At 56.4% G+C, this 13,208-nt stretch overlaps 6 protein-coding genes across 6 annotated transcripts; 2 read left to right on the forward strand and 4 right to left on the reverse strand.

Annotated features, from left to right (window-relative positions):
• Positions 1 to 388: 388 nt before the first annotated feature.
• GMORB2_6380 (secretory protein SSP120) lies at positions 389 to 1,121 on the forward strand (the record flags this gene model as incomplete). Its single annotated transcript, XM_035468350.1, has 2 exons — positions 389 to 506; positions 637 to 1,121. The coding sequence occupies 2 exons, from the start codon at positions 389 to 391 to the stop codon at positions 1,119 to 1,121; spliced, it is 603 nt and encodes a 200-aa protein (XP_035322331.1).
• Positions 1,122 to 1,395: 274 nt separating this feature from the next.
• Positions 1,396 to 2,571, reverse strand: GMORB2_6381 (tRNA wybutosine-synthesizing protein 2; the record flags this gene model as incomplete). Its single annotated transcript, XM_035468351.1, has 1 exon — positions 1,396 to 2,571. One exon carries the CDS (start codon positions 2,569 to 2,571, stop codon positions 1,396 to 1,398), a length of 1,176 nt encoding a protein of 391 aa, XP_035322332.1.
• A 574-nt stretch (positions 2,572 to 3,145) lies between these two features.
• On the reverse strand, positions 3,146 to 4,671 carry GMORB2_6382 (serine/threonine-protein phosphatase PP1-1; the record flags this gene model as incomplete). Its single annotated transcript, XM_035468352.1, has 4 exons — positions 3,146 to 3,337; positions 3,404 to 3,833; positions 3,960 to 4,392; positions 4,446 to 4,671. 4 exons carry the CDS (start codon positions 4,669 to 4,671, stop codon positions 3,146 to 3,148), a joined length of 1,281 nt encoding a protein of 426 aa, XP_035322333.1.
• A 959-nt stretch (positions 4,672 to 5,630) lies between these two features.
• On the forward strand, positions 5,631 to 7,832 carry GMORB2_6383 (regulator of nonsense transcripts 3; the record flags this gene model as incomplete). Its single annotated transcript, XM_035468353.1, has 3 exons — positions 5,631 to 5,705; positions 5,953 to 6,131; positions 6,212 to 7,832. The coding sequence occupies 3 exons, from the start codon at positions 5,631 to 5,633 to the stop codon at positions 7,830 to 7,832; spliced, it is 1,875 nt and encodes a 624-aa protein (XP_035322334.1).
• Positions 7,833 to 8,487: 655 nt separating this feature from the next.
• On the reverse strand, positions 8,488 to 9,291 carry GMORB2_6384 (pyridoxamine phosphate oxidase; the record flags this gene model as incomplete). Its single annotated transcript, XM_035468354.1, has 1 exon — positions 8,488 to 9,291. One exon carries the CDS (start codon positions 9,289 to 9,291, stop codon positions 8,488 to 8,490), a length of 804 nt encoding a protein of 267 aa, XP_035322335.1.
• Positions 9,292 to 9,313: 22 nt separating this feature from the next.
• Positions 9,314 to 13,020, reverse strand: GMORB2_6385 (uncharacterized protein; the record flags this gene model as incomplete). Its single annotated transcript, XM_035468355.1, has 3 exons — positions 9,314 to 9,320; positions 9,933 to 10,953; positions 12,948 to 13,020. 3 exons carry the CDS (start codon positions 13,018 to 13,020, stop codon positions 9,314 to 9,316), a joined length of 1,101 nt encoding a protein of 366 aa, XP_035322336.1.
• Between the last annotated feature and the right edge of the window lie 188 nt (positions 13,021 to 13,208).

Genomic DNA, 13,208 nt, shown 5'->3' on the forward strand with positions numbered 1-13,208 from the left:
CCTCCCCCCTCCTCGGAGGCCAAGACGTTGATGGTGGGTATTAATCTTTTAATACTTGGAGTATCTGAGAATATTAATCTGTACGAGTACAGGATTATATATCTCCATTATTATTATTGCCCATCGGCCTAGTACTAAAACGAGAAAGAACACGCAGCCGCAAGCCATAGAGCAGGCATTTCGATTCGCCCCTTGGTATCAACGATATCATTCCGTCGATCCTCCGCCATCTTCTGATCTTATCACATCATTCATCCTGTCCTCTTGTTTCTCCTTCCTATTCCTACCACCAAGAGAAACCGAAACTTCTGTACGACGTTATCCACACTTCTCGCCTTCACTATCATCACCACCACCACCACCACCACCACTACTCCACAGACAAACAATGCATCTGCAATCGCTACTTCCAGTGGCTGTCGCCCTCGTCAGCCTTGCCTCTGCGCACGGCGATCACGCCCCCGAGGCGGACGAGAATGCTAACTGGATGACGAAGCACATGGCCGGTATGCCTCTTCTCTCTCTCTCTCTCTCTCTCTGTCTCTGTCTCTGTCTCTGTCTCTGTCTCTGTCTCTGTCTATCCCAGGATCGAGAGTGCTATAATCTATGCTAAGACGACTGCTATCATTCCTGCAGAGGAACACCACATGCAGAGCTTCGACGACGCCGCCTTCTTCGCCCTGCACGACTACAACAGCGACGGTCAGTGGCAGGTGGCCGAGCTCCTCCGGACCTATGGCCTGATGGACGAGTCGAACGAGCACGTCGGCGGCGCGCGACGCGCCGAGCTGGCCGACCGGCTGCTGACCCTGCTCGACACGGACGGCGACAGGGCCGTCTCGCGCGACGAGTGGCTCTCCTTCACCGCGGCCGGCAACGACCTGCCCGACCTGGGCACCGGCCCGGGACACCACGGAGACGACGAGTACGAGTACGAGATCCACCATTGGGAGAAGTTTCACGGCGACGACACCAAGCTCGAGGACCTCACCCACCCAGAGGACATCGAGCACTTCCGCAAGCACGAGCAGATGGAGGATGACCAGGATAAGCTCGAGGAGCAGGAGAAGCAGCCCATCATCGAGGCGAATATCCCTCTCAAGTTCAGGAAGCAACAGTAATTCTGTATTCCACCTTCCATCTTCTTCTTCTTCTGACCTTTTCTTTCTCTGGCTTTTTTTAGAGAGAGAGAGAGAGAGAAAAAAAGGGGATTCGGTGGGCGAGGCGTTGATGGGTGGATGATTGTAATGTGTACACGTCGTGCGACGGGTTTCCCTTTGGTCTTCTTCTTTGGCTTTCTTCTTCTTTGGCTGGCTTTTTTCTATATCATTTCTGTCATCATATATAAATTTTTAATTCTTTTCATACAAGATTTTTTTCTTCTTCACTTTCTCATCAACTCGTGATGTGAATGTCAAATACGCAGTGCCACACCCCAGGTGCATACGTCTTGACCTTTTCGACGTGATCTACCCGTGAATGTCGACCATTCGAAAGGACGGCGGCCCTCTCCTCGAACCGGCTCTGCAGCACCCTGCTCCGACCCTGCACATCGTCCACTCCCACATTGTCGTGGAGATGGAGCCACGCCTCGTCGCTGTGCACCGTCATATCCCACGCCGTATCCCAGGTAGGTTCGCTGGTAGGGAGCAGCCCGCAGTTGACGTGGGTGACGGCCCTGACCAGCCCCGCCCCTTGCAGTGTGCGCACCCGACCGGCGGCCCTCTGGTTGTCCTCGAGGAAGACCGTGATCCTCTGGCCCCCACCGCGGACCAGTTCCACGAGCTGCGCGTCGGACATGCCCTCCAGCTCCGACCCTGACACGACCCTCACCCCCCACCTGTTCGCCGCGGCTCCTCGCCTCAGCCCCTCGACGCTCCAGGCATTCATCTCCCAGCACAGGACCTTCATCCCCAGCGACGCGTACGAGAAGACGAAGTAGCCTATCCCGGCATACAGGTCGACTGCCCACTGCTGCCGCTCGCCTGCGTCGGTGACGGGAGCCTTGGGGAACCCCAGCAGCCTGGCCTTCTCCTTGACGTTCCCCCGGCTGAACATCGTCCACCGAGGTGCCCAGGTCTGCAGTATCCCGTTCTGCCTCGTCCGGACCCAGAATGCCCCCTCGAAGTCACGCGTTCCCGTGCCGGCGCCCTCTTCTGCGCCGCCAAAGTCCCCATGCAGCATGCGCAGCCCGCTCGGGCTGCGGAGCACATTCTCCGACTGGTCGCCGGGGTCCGCATCAGAGTCGCTGCGTAGTACCGGGGGGATCGCCTCGTTGACGGCTAGGTGCGTGACTCGACGCTTGCCCTCGTTCCCGGAGATCTCCTCCAGAATCATTCGCCAGAGCGACCGTGTGCTGCTGTCGCTGCTGCTGCTGAGAATAGTCGTCCACGTCTCATGGGTGAAGCTGGCGGACGGCAGGAGGACCATGGGTTCGTAGATGGTGAACCGCTTCGGCGCCGTCCCTACCAGTTGCTCGGCGATTCCTGGATAATCCTCGTCTGGGACGTGGGCTTCCGCCCAGGTCCTGACGGCCTTGCGGATGGGATTCTCACGGCATTGTTTGGTCATCTCGGCTCGCTGTGTCTCGTCCCCGGTTGGGCTGAATGCTGTCGACGGTTCTCGAGAAATGTCCTTTCGTCATGTCCCCTCTTCCTTCCCTTCCTCGTGTCGGGATACTTGGAGCGGCTGATGACAATGTCGGGGACGACGAGTCAAAATCATCACGGCGGGGAACCACATAACCGCATAACCGCATAATTCGTCAGGACATATGCACTGGTGGCCAGCCACGCTTCATGACACTGCCATGATGAATGTACGAGGAAAAGAAGAGAGAAGAGAGACATTATCGGATGACGTATATGTCTTGAAACCTCTGTGTATGCTTCATTACAACAATCGCATTACCCAAAAGCCATGCCACACCCTCCCCCCCCAATTCGTCAGGTGTTCTCGTTCATCTCAAGGACGTGACGGGTATCTTATGACCCTATAAAAAAAACTAGGTAGTCTACATTCCAAAACCCAAACCAAACCAAAAGTGCAGGAAACAAAAGTGACAAGAGAGAGAAAATTTGACATGTGATATGACCATGCACCCTTTTTTTTTTTTTTGCATACTGTGGAGGCAGTTCGTTCTCGATCACAGAAAGTAGTCGCTGGGACCTCTCCTGCTAGCGGGCAAGTGCCTCTGGTCGTCGGGCACGGCCGAGAAGATGCTAAACTTGGGATCGAGGTCCTTTTCCACCGACATGATGGATGCAACGTTGCCGCACCTGTAGCAATAGTTGGGCGCCGACCAGACGGTGACGACCGAGTTTTCGGGGAAGTGATACTATAGAAGTGACGTGTCAGGGGACTCCATCGAGGATGTGTGCGCGGGGAGCCGATCCTTTCTTACCTTGTATCCCTCATTAACGAGCTGATGGGCACGGGCAATCAGCTTGAGGCCGTTGACGTGGTTGAACTCTGTGGCCACCTTATCTCCAAACAGCCAGCCTGCGCCGCGAGGGCTGATGGCCCACGTCTCGACATCCTCAGGATCCGACCATACCAGGTCGCAGAATGCTCCCTCGTGGGGAATCTCCTGAGCGCGCGCAACGACACGGATCTGGTCGATGGTCCTGATCTCGGGGCTCAGCCCTCCGTGAACACAGAGGACCTCGCCGTCGACGATGGCGGCGAGGACGAGGAAGTCAAAGACGTGGCAGCACGCCTTCCACACCGAGGCGTTCCCGTATTTTTGCTGGCACTCCTCGTAGAAGCCGTAAACCTGTGTGATTTGTCGAGACTCGTGGTTGCCTCGGACGAGGACGATCCGGTCGGGGTATCTAGAACGTAGCAGGGCTCTCTGTCAGCGATCCCTCCTCCTCCAAGACCCGCACCCCACCAAGAGAAAAGACCGTTGCCGGTCTGTTTTGCGGGGGACAGTTTTGCGGGGGGGGGGGTGAAAATACTTGGCCTTGAGGCACATGAGCAGAGTAAACGTCTCGAGGGAAAAGTATCCTCTGTCGACAAAATCGCCAAGAAAGACGAATCGGGTCTCGGCGCTCTGAGACGACGCCACGACGCCTACACCCGAGTCGGCGGGTGACGCGCCGTCATCGCCTCCCCGAGCATCGTTGCCGTTGTCGTCGCCAGCATTAACGTGGCCATCGATGGCGCTGTCGGGCGAGGCGCGCAGCCTCTTCTTGAGCTTGGGGTCTGTGATCTCGGTCGGGGGCTCGAAATCCTCCGATGTGATGACGGTCGTAGCCGTCTTGGGTGCCTGGGCGTTTGTCTCCCCGGGCATCCCACCCGAGACGCGGAATAGTTCGAGCAAGTCGTAGAACTGGCCGTGGATATCGCCGCAGACGGTGACGGGGGTGCCTACAGGTTGGATGTTGGACTCTGGGAGACCCCCGCTCGGCGAGTGAGTGCTACGTCAGTCTTCGAGTGCACACGGCAGCAAAGGAGCACGACTGAGGCCGGAGGGGTTTCCGTGACGGTATGATGACGGGGAGACACTGTTCGCTCACCTTCCATCAGAATCTCCTTGACCTTCTCGCAGAGCTCCTTCATCACCCGCTCGGGCAGGTATTTGCACTGCTTAGCCTGCTCCAGCCACTCATCTAGACTCGAGTTGGGCCCCAGGTTGGCGGGGCCCGGACGTGGTATGGTTGAGGCCATCACTGAGGCATGTCCCAGGTCGGGTAGGTAGGTAGGTTGTGATGAGGGTTTCCGAGAGTTGACCCTCGTTGCTCTCTATCTTGTAAGGGATTGGGCCTAGGAATGGGCAGATGGCTGGCGGGCGTACGACGACGTAGCAGCCAGCATTAACGTCAGTGCGGCAGTCACAGAGAGACCGACTCAAGGCTAGGTGCTGTCGCACGCCTCACTTTTGGTCAGAAGGTGGGGGGGGGGGGGGGGGCCCATGCGCCGGAACAGAACCCTCTGAAGAGATCGGGAGTGCCCTGGAGAGCCACTGTGGATGACCTCCCCGCAGCCTCTGTAGTCCCCTAAAAAAACTATAAAAAAAAAAATCCGGGCGCCCTCCAGTCTTCTGTTCACAGGCGCATCATCGTTTGACTTGATTAGCGGAGTTTTCGGGCAAGAGCACTCAAACGTCCACCCAATGGCTGTCTGTGCGCACGAGATACGCTGAAGGCTTGGAGGGATAGTGGTCCTCCTGCAACGACCAGCCCTGTGCCCGCTGTCAGGCAATACGTATTATTTGTTACCTGATTGTAGTGGAAGGAAGGCGCTCACACCAGCAGCGCCCCATTTGCCTCTGCTTCAGCCTTCCACAGCTACAGTCCTCTGCATCTCAACAAGGGTTGATATACTTTCACCTCACACCGAACCCGGTCACGCAGCGCGCCGCCATCGTTGAATGCACTGGCGACCTTATCATCGCCTCCATCATTCCTCTCTTCCTTTTTTTTTTCTTTTTCTTTTCGCGCCGCCTTTCCCCGGCTCAGAACCTCTGCGGATAAGCCAACCATAGAGTGCCTTGGTGGGGCACACCACCCGGGGCTGTGAGCCCAGCAAGCAGCACGACATCTCACCCGTCTTCATACAGTGTCAAGCAGCAGATTGAGACCTTGCTGTGTCGTTCTGCGTCCACGCGCAGCCTCTTGCAGATAGGCATGTCCAGTCAGGCACCTCGAGCCATGTCGCGTAGAGGCCACCAAGGCCGCCCGCGAACGGCCAACGATGCCAAGGTGAGTCGAAGGGGGAGAGAGGTGTGACCTTCGCTTCGCATCAACGAAAACTTTTTGCCAGCTTCGATTTACTCATATGCACACACCTCATCGCAGGTCGCCAAGGGTTCCGATAATGCGGCTAGCAAGGCCGGCAAGGACAAGTCTGTGATTGACAAGGGGAGCGAGACGGTTACCAAGGTGATTAATTACGCACGCGGGCACGCGACGGCAGCGCATCGCATCATATTGACTGAACGACTGCTAGAGTGAAACGTCGAAGCCCGCCAAGCCCAAGCCTCAGAATGAGGGAGAGAAGCTAGTCGTTCGACGGCTGCCCCCGGGCATGACCGAGGCCGAGTTCGTTGCCATCCTCGGCCCCGAATGGGAGGCCGGGCAGGGCAGGGTCGACTGGTTCAGTTATCGCGAGGGCAAAATCACGACCAAGTAAGCCCCAACTGGACGAGTGCTCATGACGAGCTCGATCATGGTCGAGACGTGTGCCATCATCTGACAGTTGTTCAAAGCTCATCAAAAGCGTCTCGTCCTGCGCGTGCCTATATTCGCGTCGTGCGCAAGGACTACATCATACCGCTCGACGAGGCCGTCCGCTCCAAGACCTGGGAGGACGCCAAGGGCAGCTTCAACGATCCCTCGCTCGTCGGCCCGCCCACTGTCGAGTTCTGCCTCTACAAGAAGGTCCCGAGCAGCAAAAAGCGCACCGACGCGCGCGAGGGCACCATCGACCAGGACCCCGGATTCATGGCTTTCCTCGAGAGCCTCGCCAACCCTGTGCAGCCAAAGGACATAGAGGCCGACGATGACGAAGTCGACAAGGACACCAGGGTCACGTCTACACCTCTCGTCGAGTATCTGAAAGAAAAGAAGGCAAGCAAGGCTAAGGACAGTTCCTCTAGGAAGAGCGCCAAGGACGGTGGCAGCAGCAAGACCAAGGGCAGCAGTGCCAAGGAGGATGCCGCCCTCAAGAAGAAGGGCAGGGGATTTTCCAAGGAAGAAAAGATTGAAAAGCCCAAGGAGACGGTCAAGATACTGACCAAGAAGGCCGCCGCTACCGCGGAACCGCCCCCGGAACCTGCCAAGAGTGTCGCGGGGCAGAGCAGTGCCACCAACGGCGCCGATGTTCCCAAGAGCCGCCGGGCCGGGATAGCCGCGGCTGCCCGCATCCTCCAGCGGGATCTTGGACTGAGCCCCGGAAGTGCCCACAGGCGCGCACGCCAGGATGCGGCCAAAGCCGAGACCAAACCCTCGGAGGGCAAGGAGGGAGCTGGGACGGCGCCTACTCCGAGTGCGGCTGCGGACACCGAGCGCGTCACATCCCCTGCCCCCTCGGACGGTACGGCATCCCAGGCCAACAAGGCCAGCAGCCAGACGGTATCCAAGCCTTCTTCGGGTAGGAGAAACAGGGGCGGCAAGAATGCCGACAAGGCGAAACCTAGCGACCCGACACCGGCTGCGCCACCGGCGCCGCCCATCATCCTCAAGAAGAGGCAGCCCGACGCTGCCGAGAACGATCACAGCAACAGCAAGGCAGTGGAAGGGCCGGTCAGCAACGGCCAAGCGTCCAAGCCTACTCCGAGCTCGTCCTCCAAAGCGTCATCCGGCAACAAGTCTGGGCAGAAGAAGCAGACGGGTATCAGCGCCGACGCCACACGGGCCTTTGTCAAGCACGTGAGCACCTCGCAGGGCGTCACCGAAGCCACCCTCCGCCAAGCTCTCGAAATGTTTGGCAGCATTACCCTCGTCGAGGTGGACAGGCGCAAGGGCTTCGCCTACGTCGACTTTTCCAACAACGAGGGCCTGGCCAAGGCCATGGCGGCTAGCCCCATCAGCATCGGGCAGGCGTCAGTTCAGGTCCTCGAGCGCAAGGACAAGAAGTCGGGTGGTGGCGGCGGCGGCGGCGGCGGCGGTGGCGGTGGCGGCGGTGGCGGCGGTGGCAGCAATGGCAACAATCAGGGAGCAGCAGCAGCCGGTGGATCGGGCAGCAACAATGCAGAGGCCGGTACCGCCTCTTCTGGAAAACCCGAAAAGGGGTCTGGTCGCGGGAGACGAGGCCGAGGCGGCGGCGGCGGTAACAAGAACGCGGGCAACAATGACAAAGCCCAGCCGGCTAACGGAGACGGCGGCTGATGTGGCGTGCTCTCTTCCTCGGTACTGAGCGAAAACACAGACGGGCACGGGCCTCCGCAGGGCTGACTCTCCTGGGCTGCCGTTCCCGGAACAGGGGCCCGTCGAAGCAACTGCTGTCATTGTTACCCCAGACGGACATGGCTCGCCCCCCTCCCTCCCTCGATACCAAGACTTCACAGTATGAGATGGAGAAGGCAGTGTCCGACACAAGCTCGAGAAGAGCAAGGCGGCTGGGCTTACGCCGTTACCTGAAACAACACTTGGTATGCCTGTCGAGGTAGTTTACTCCGGATGCCTCGATGCCACGCGGCAGTGAGAAAGCACAAGATATTAGCGCGGCAATAATCACATGAAAAGAAGAAGCAATCCCCAGAGCCCCCAAACCCCCCGGTGCGTCATGGGACTCGGGGGTATATTAAGAAATGTTTCCGATACTGATATTTGATATTTGATATTTTCCTTTTTGTTTCTTTCTGCCCTTCGAATGACCACAAAACTCCGTTGATAACGACTAGTACTATCTACATCAAGCAATCAAACATGTTGCCCAGGAACAAGGACATGCTGGCTCGTTTCTGTTCGTTTCTTCTTCTCCTTCTTTTTTTCCTTTGAGATGTGATGAGATACGAAGAGGAAATGACTGCGGGCATGACTCTCATAAGAAGCCCAGCGTACTGAGAACGAGACACAGGATCAGACCGAGCGAGAAGCCGGTGACGAGGCCATTCCTCTCAGCAGCGACATTGGCCAGCCAGGCTCGCACGTCATAGACCCACAGCCTCTGGCCGACGTCGCGTCTGGCGGTGCGCAGTCCGGGCAGGCCGTCCACGCTGTAGACGTTGTTCTTGTTGTGGTAGTCGAGCATCTTGGCGGACTCGACCTTTGCGCCGGCCCACTGGTCGAGGGTGGGGCGGTCCTCGAAGACGGACAGCTCGCTGGGCCCGTCGAGGTCCTGGTGCTCGGCGTCCTCGTCGCTCTGGTGGCCGTCGTGGTGGTGGGAGGCGGAGTAGAGCTCCTTCCGGACGCGGGGCACGCCGTATCCGCAGCTGGTCTGGACCTCCCAGACGTCGCAGAGGATGACGGCCCTGGCGCCGTCGAACGCGTCCCGCTTCCCGTCGGCGATGCGGCGCACCAGGTCACCGAACTCGGGCTGGCGATCCCACTCGACGACGCGGGAGCGGCAGAATAGGCGGAGGATGCGCGGCGTATCGCCGAAGCTGATGAACATGATGCACAGCCGGCCATTCTCGTACGAGTGCGCGATGGTCTCGCAGCCGGAGCCGGTGCGGTCGATGTAGGCCACCTGGGTGGGCGAGAGGATGGCGAAGTGCGACGACGTCAGACCTTTGGGGGACACGTTGATGTGGCGGCCGTGGGTGGCGGCCGAGCCGGTGAAGAAGACGGGCTGCCGCTTGGCCCAGTCGGCCAGCTTGGGGGGTATGGAGGGGAAGAGCTTCATCTCTGGTTCGTCTCCGGGCTGACTATGGCCTGGGAGCCGATCGTCCTCTCACCCGGGTTGGTTGGCGTCTTTCGATGTCTGAGGAGGAACCGGTTCCGTCTCAGGTCGAATTCATCTTTCCCAAGGCTGGAAAGGGAGAGGAGGGGGAGAGGATGAGAGCAGAGGACAGGTTCGGAGATTGGAGACGGTGGCGTGGCGTGCTGGGATCTATCTGGTGCGGGGTTGCGACAACGGCCAATGTCCAGGTTGTGTGCGTGCGTGCATGCGTGCGTGCGTGCGTGTGTGTGTGTGTGTGTGTGTGTGTGTGTGTGTGTCCCCCTGCAGATTTCCTAATCCGCAATGACCTTTTTTTTTATTTTAATTTTTATTTTTTTAATACTTTTTTAATTTTTTGCTTATTCCGTCGATCGAGTTCCGAAAGTGATGCATATGAGTCATTGGCCTTTTTTTCCCCTCTCTCTTATTTTCCTTTTCCTATTTTTTCTTCCCGCTTGTTGATGTCAGATGTCGGACATCAAGAAGGGGCAAGGGAGGAAGAAGGAGAAGAAGAAGGAGGAGAATGAGAAGAACGGACAGCAGCAGCAGCAGCAGCATCTGACAATCATGCGTAGTAGGGAACACGTCTCCCATGATCATTATACGCGCCATCGCTGTGGATGGTACCGACACCACCCTCGCTGCCCATCAGGTACGGCGGGGTGGCGACGGCGGCGGCGGCGGCGGTGGCGGTTGCGCCGGGACCGAAGGGGTTGGCTGTCCTAGGCATGTGGTAGTACTGCTGGGACAGCCTCTTGTTCGCGCCCGCGGCGGCGGAGATGACGCCCGGTCCGACGGCCGGGGTGACGACGTGTCCGGCCGCTCCGAACGAGTAGGACCGACCTAGGGGCTTGGCCGAGACGGAGCGGTGGCTGCTGCTGTTGCTGCTGCCGCTGATGTTGGCGTTGGCGTTGGCGTTGCTGCTGCTGCTGCTGCTGCTGCCGCCGCCGTTGTTGACCGACACCCGATGGCTGCCCGTGCTGTTGGCCGCGGTGCTTCCCGAGGGGGCCAGCGGGGGACGCTTCTTCTTGCCGGAGGAGGACGAGGAGGACGGGGTCAGGGTAGCCGAGGCCTTCTTCTCCTCGAACCGCCTGGACAGACGCTGCCTCTCGGCCTCGTCCTCCCGACGGGTCCTGGACACGGCCCTCTCCCGCTCCCGCTCCCGCTCCCTGGCACGGCCGCGGTCGTCCTTGGCGTGGCCGTCCTTGGCGGACTTCTTCTTGGAAGGCGCGGGGGTGACGGGAGCTGCCGGTGCTGCCGCCTGGAGGGGAGGGGGGGGGCCGCCACCGAGGCTGCCTACGCTCTCGTTGTTCACGGAGGCGGAGGATGTCGGGGGCGAGGAGGTGATGCCGTTGTAGGCGTCCACCACGTCGCCGTACTTCGTCTCCAGCTCGACGTAGCGCCTCACCCAGTTCTCGTTGAGGGCGGCGTAGTTCTCCCGAGACTGCTGGTACTTGTCGCGGTAGTCGTCCCTGGACTCGACGGCCGTCTGGAGCTTGGCGGTCAGGTCATCGTTGCGCTTCTTGAGCCTCTCGCACTCCGTCTTGGCGCGGTCCCGATCCCCCACGGCTCTGTTGAGCTCCGTATTGGCCTTGTACAGCGCGTCTCGTAGGGACTGCTCGACATCTGGATGGTTGTCAGCACGTGGCGTATCAAACAAGACGCATACAGATGTGTGTACTATACATGATATATATATATATATATATATATATACATACTCATACACACACACACACATGCACACACACACGCACACACATATATATATACATGTATATATATGTGCAAAGTAAATGATGACTCTCAGATCTCGAACTCGAGAGAATGAAGAAGGGAAAGGGGAAAAGGGGGGAGGGGGGGAGGAAGAGGAAGAGAAAAAAATCACCAACCAGTCTCACGCTTTCGCGGAGCAGACGCTCTCTCTGAAGATCTCATCATGACTGTCTTCTTTTTTCTTCGTCGTTCGTCTGGCTTTCTCTCTCTTGTTTCTTCAACACAACTCTTTCTCTCTCTGTGTCTCTCTTTTTCTTTCTTTCTTTCTCTCTCGTTAATAATCTTCTCTCCCTTCCTTCTCTTCCAGAGTTGTACCACTAAGGTAAGGAGTAACGCAGTTTGCAGCGGTTCGTCAGGGTTAAATGCACAGACTGCGTTGATGCCCAACCCACACCCAAGGATCAGAGAAGACAAGAAGTGACAGGGGGGAGGGGGGGGGGGGCCGAGCCACACGAGGGCGGCAAACAAGGAAAATAAATTCTAAAAAAGATGAGAGGATGAGAGAGAAAAGGAAAAGATGAAACAAGGTTGAGAGGAAAGCAGTGTCCCCCCTTTATTTATTTTTTTCCTCTCCTTCGTCTAGAGGAAATCAGGCTATTTTTCGAGGGAGGGAGGTAGGGGCAAAAGAATGATGAGGTATATAATTCACATATATATATATATATATATACATAAAATATTATATATTATGACGAAGCAGAGGGAGAGAGAGAGAGATAAAGAAGGGAGAAGAAGGACGGACGGGAAGAAGAGAGATGGAGAGAGAGGAGGAGAGAGAATAGGATGTGGTCCGAGTGCTGGCTATATATGTATACGAGTTGTGTGTGCGTGTGCGCGAACGTCTTGTATAAGTTGTCATTCCTTATATCACCATATACAGGGTACAGGAGGAGAGAGCGTGTGTGGCTCTGCCGCTGTAGCCTGCTGATACCTCTGCACCACGAGTATCACTTCTTCTTTCTGTCTCTACTTCTTCTTCATACAAGAAAATCTCACGATTGTGGCTTTGTTCTGAGGGGGGGAAGCTGTCACGAGAAAAAGAGAAGAAAGTAATAATGCAAGTTTGTATGTGCGTGTATGTATGTGTGTATGTGTGTGCGATGTGTGTGTGTATGTGTGTGTATGTGTATATGTGTGTGTGTGTCGTGCTCCTTTTTATTATAATAAAAATAAAAGGATAATAATGATGATTAGATAAAACCAAGTTTATTTCACCGACTATAAGAAATACTTTCTTTTCCTATTCTCCGCAAGAAAGAGAGAGAGAGAGAGAGAAAAGGCGGAAATCACAACAACAAAGAAGCACATCATCATACAACTGCTACAGAGACGGAAAAAAAAAAAAAGAAGAAGAAAAAAAAGAGGTAAGAAGAAGAAGGGAAGGAAATCGTCGGCCCCGAGACGATCAAGTCTTGTTCTGCCAGTCTGCGGCACCAACCATGTAATCCATCATACAACCAGGAACCAATCCACCTCCCTAGGGCTGAGCTGGCAAGATCAGCTCATTCTCGGAGAAGAAGAAGACTTAGAGGGAGGGGGGAAAGAAAAAAGAGAGAAGAGAAGAGGGACACAAGGCAACACCTCTGCCCGAGGTTGCCGGTGGTGGCTCATTCGAAACAATTACATGGTAGGAGACAAGATATAGGCAGACATGGTTACTATAAGCAGAAGATCTTGAAGGTGGAGGCATCGAGGCACACACTCTCTCGCTCTCTCTCTCTCTTCTCTCTCTCTCTCTCTGTCCGTCCATCCATCTCCTACATGTACAAGTCTTCTACGCGGTACGAGTATACATGTAATATATAACATTACACATGTACACGCATACAAGAGAAATCACATACATCTGTATGACGGTACTACGGATAGCAGCATTACAGAAGAGTGAAATGTGTACACGGTACGAGTCGCATACATGATTCGTGCACTCGTGCATGTACGGTATTATCATCACGACGTATGAATCAGCACACATCAGGCTCACAAGCAGGAGAAACGGTCTCTGAAAGACCGCATAGACCAGGGTCAGGGGGGCTGAGTCTCGAAGACGGGCAAGGAAGGGATTCGGGAGATAGAAGAGGAAAAAAAAAAAGGGTGACCAAGAA

Source organism: Geosmithia morbida, assembly GCF_012550715.1.
Source record: "Geosmithia morbida isolate 1262 chromosome Unknown scaffold_5, whole genome shotgun sequence".
In the NCBI taxonomy this organism is placed as follows: Eukaryota; Fungi; Ascomycota; class Sordariomycetes; order Hypocreales; family Bionectriaceae; genus Geosmithia; species Geosmithia morbida.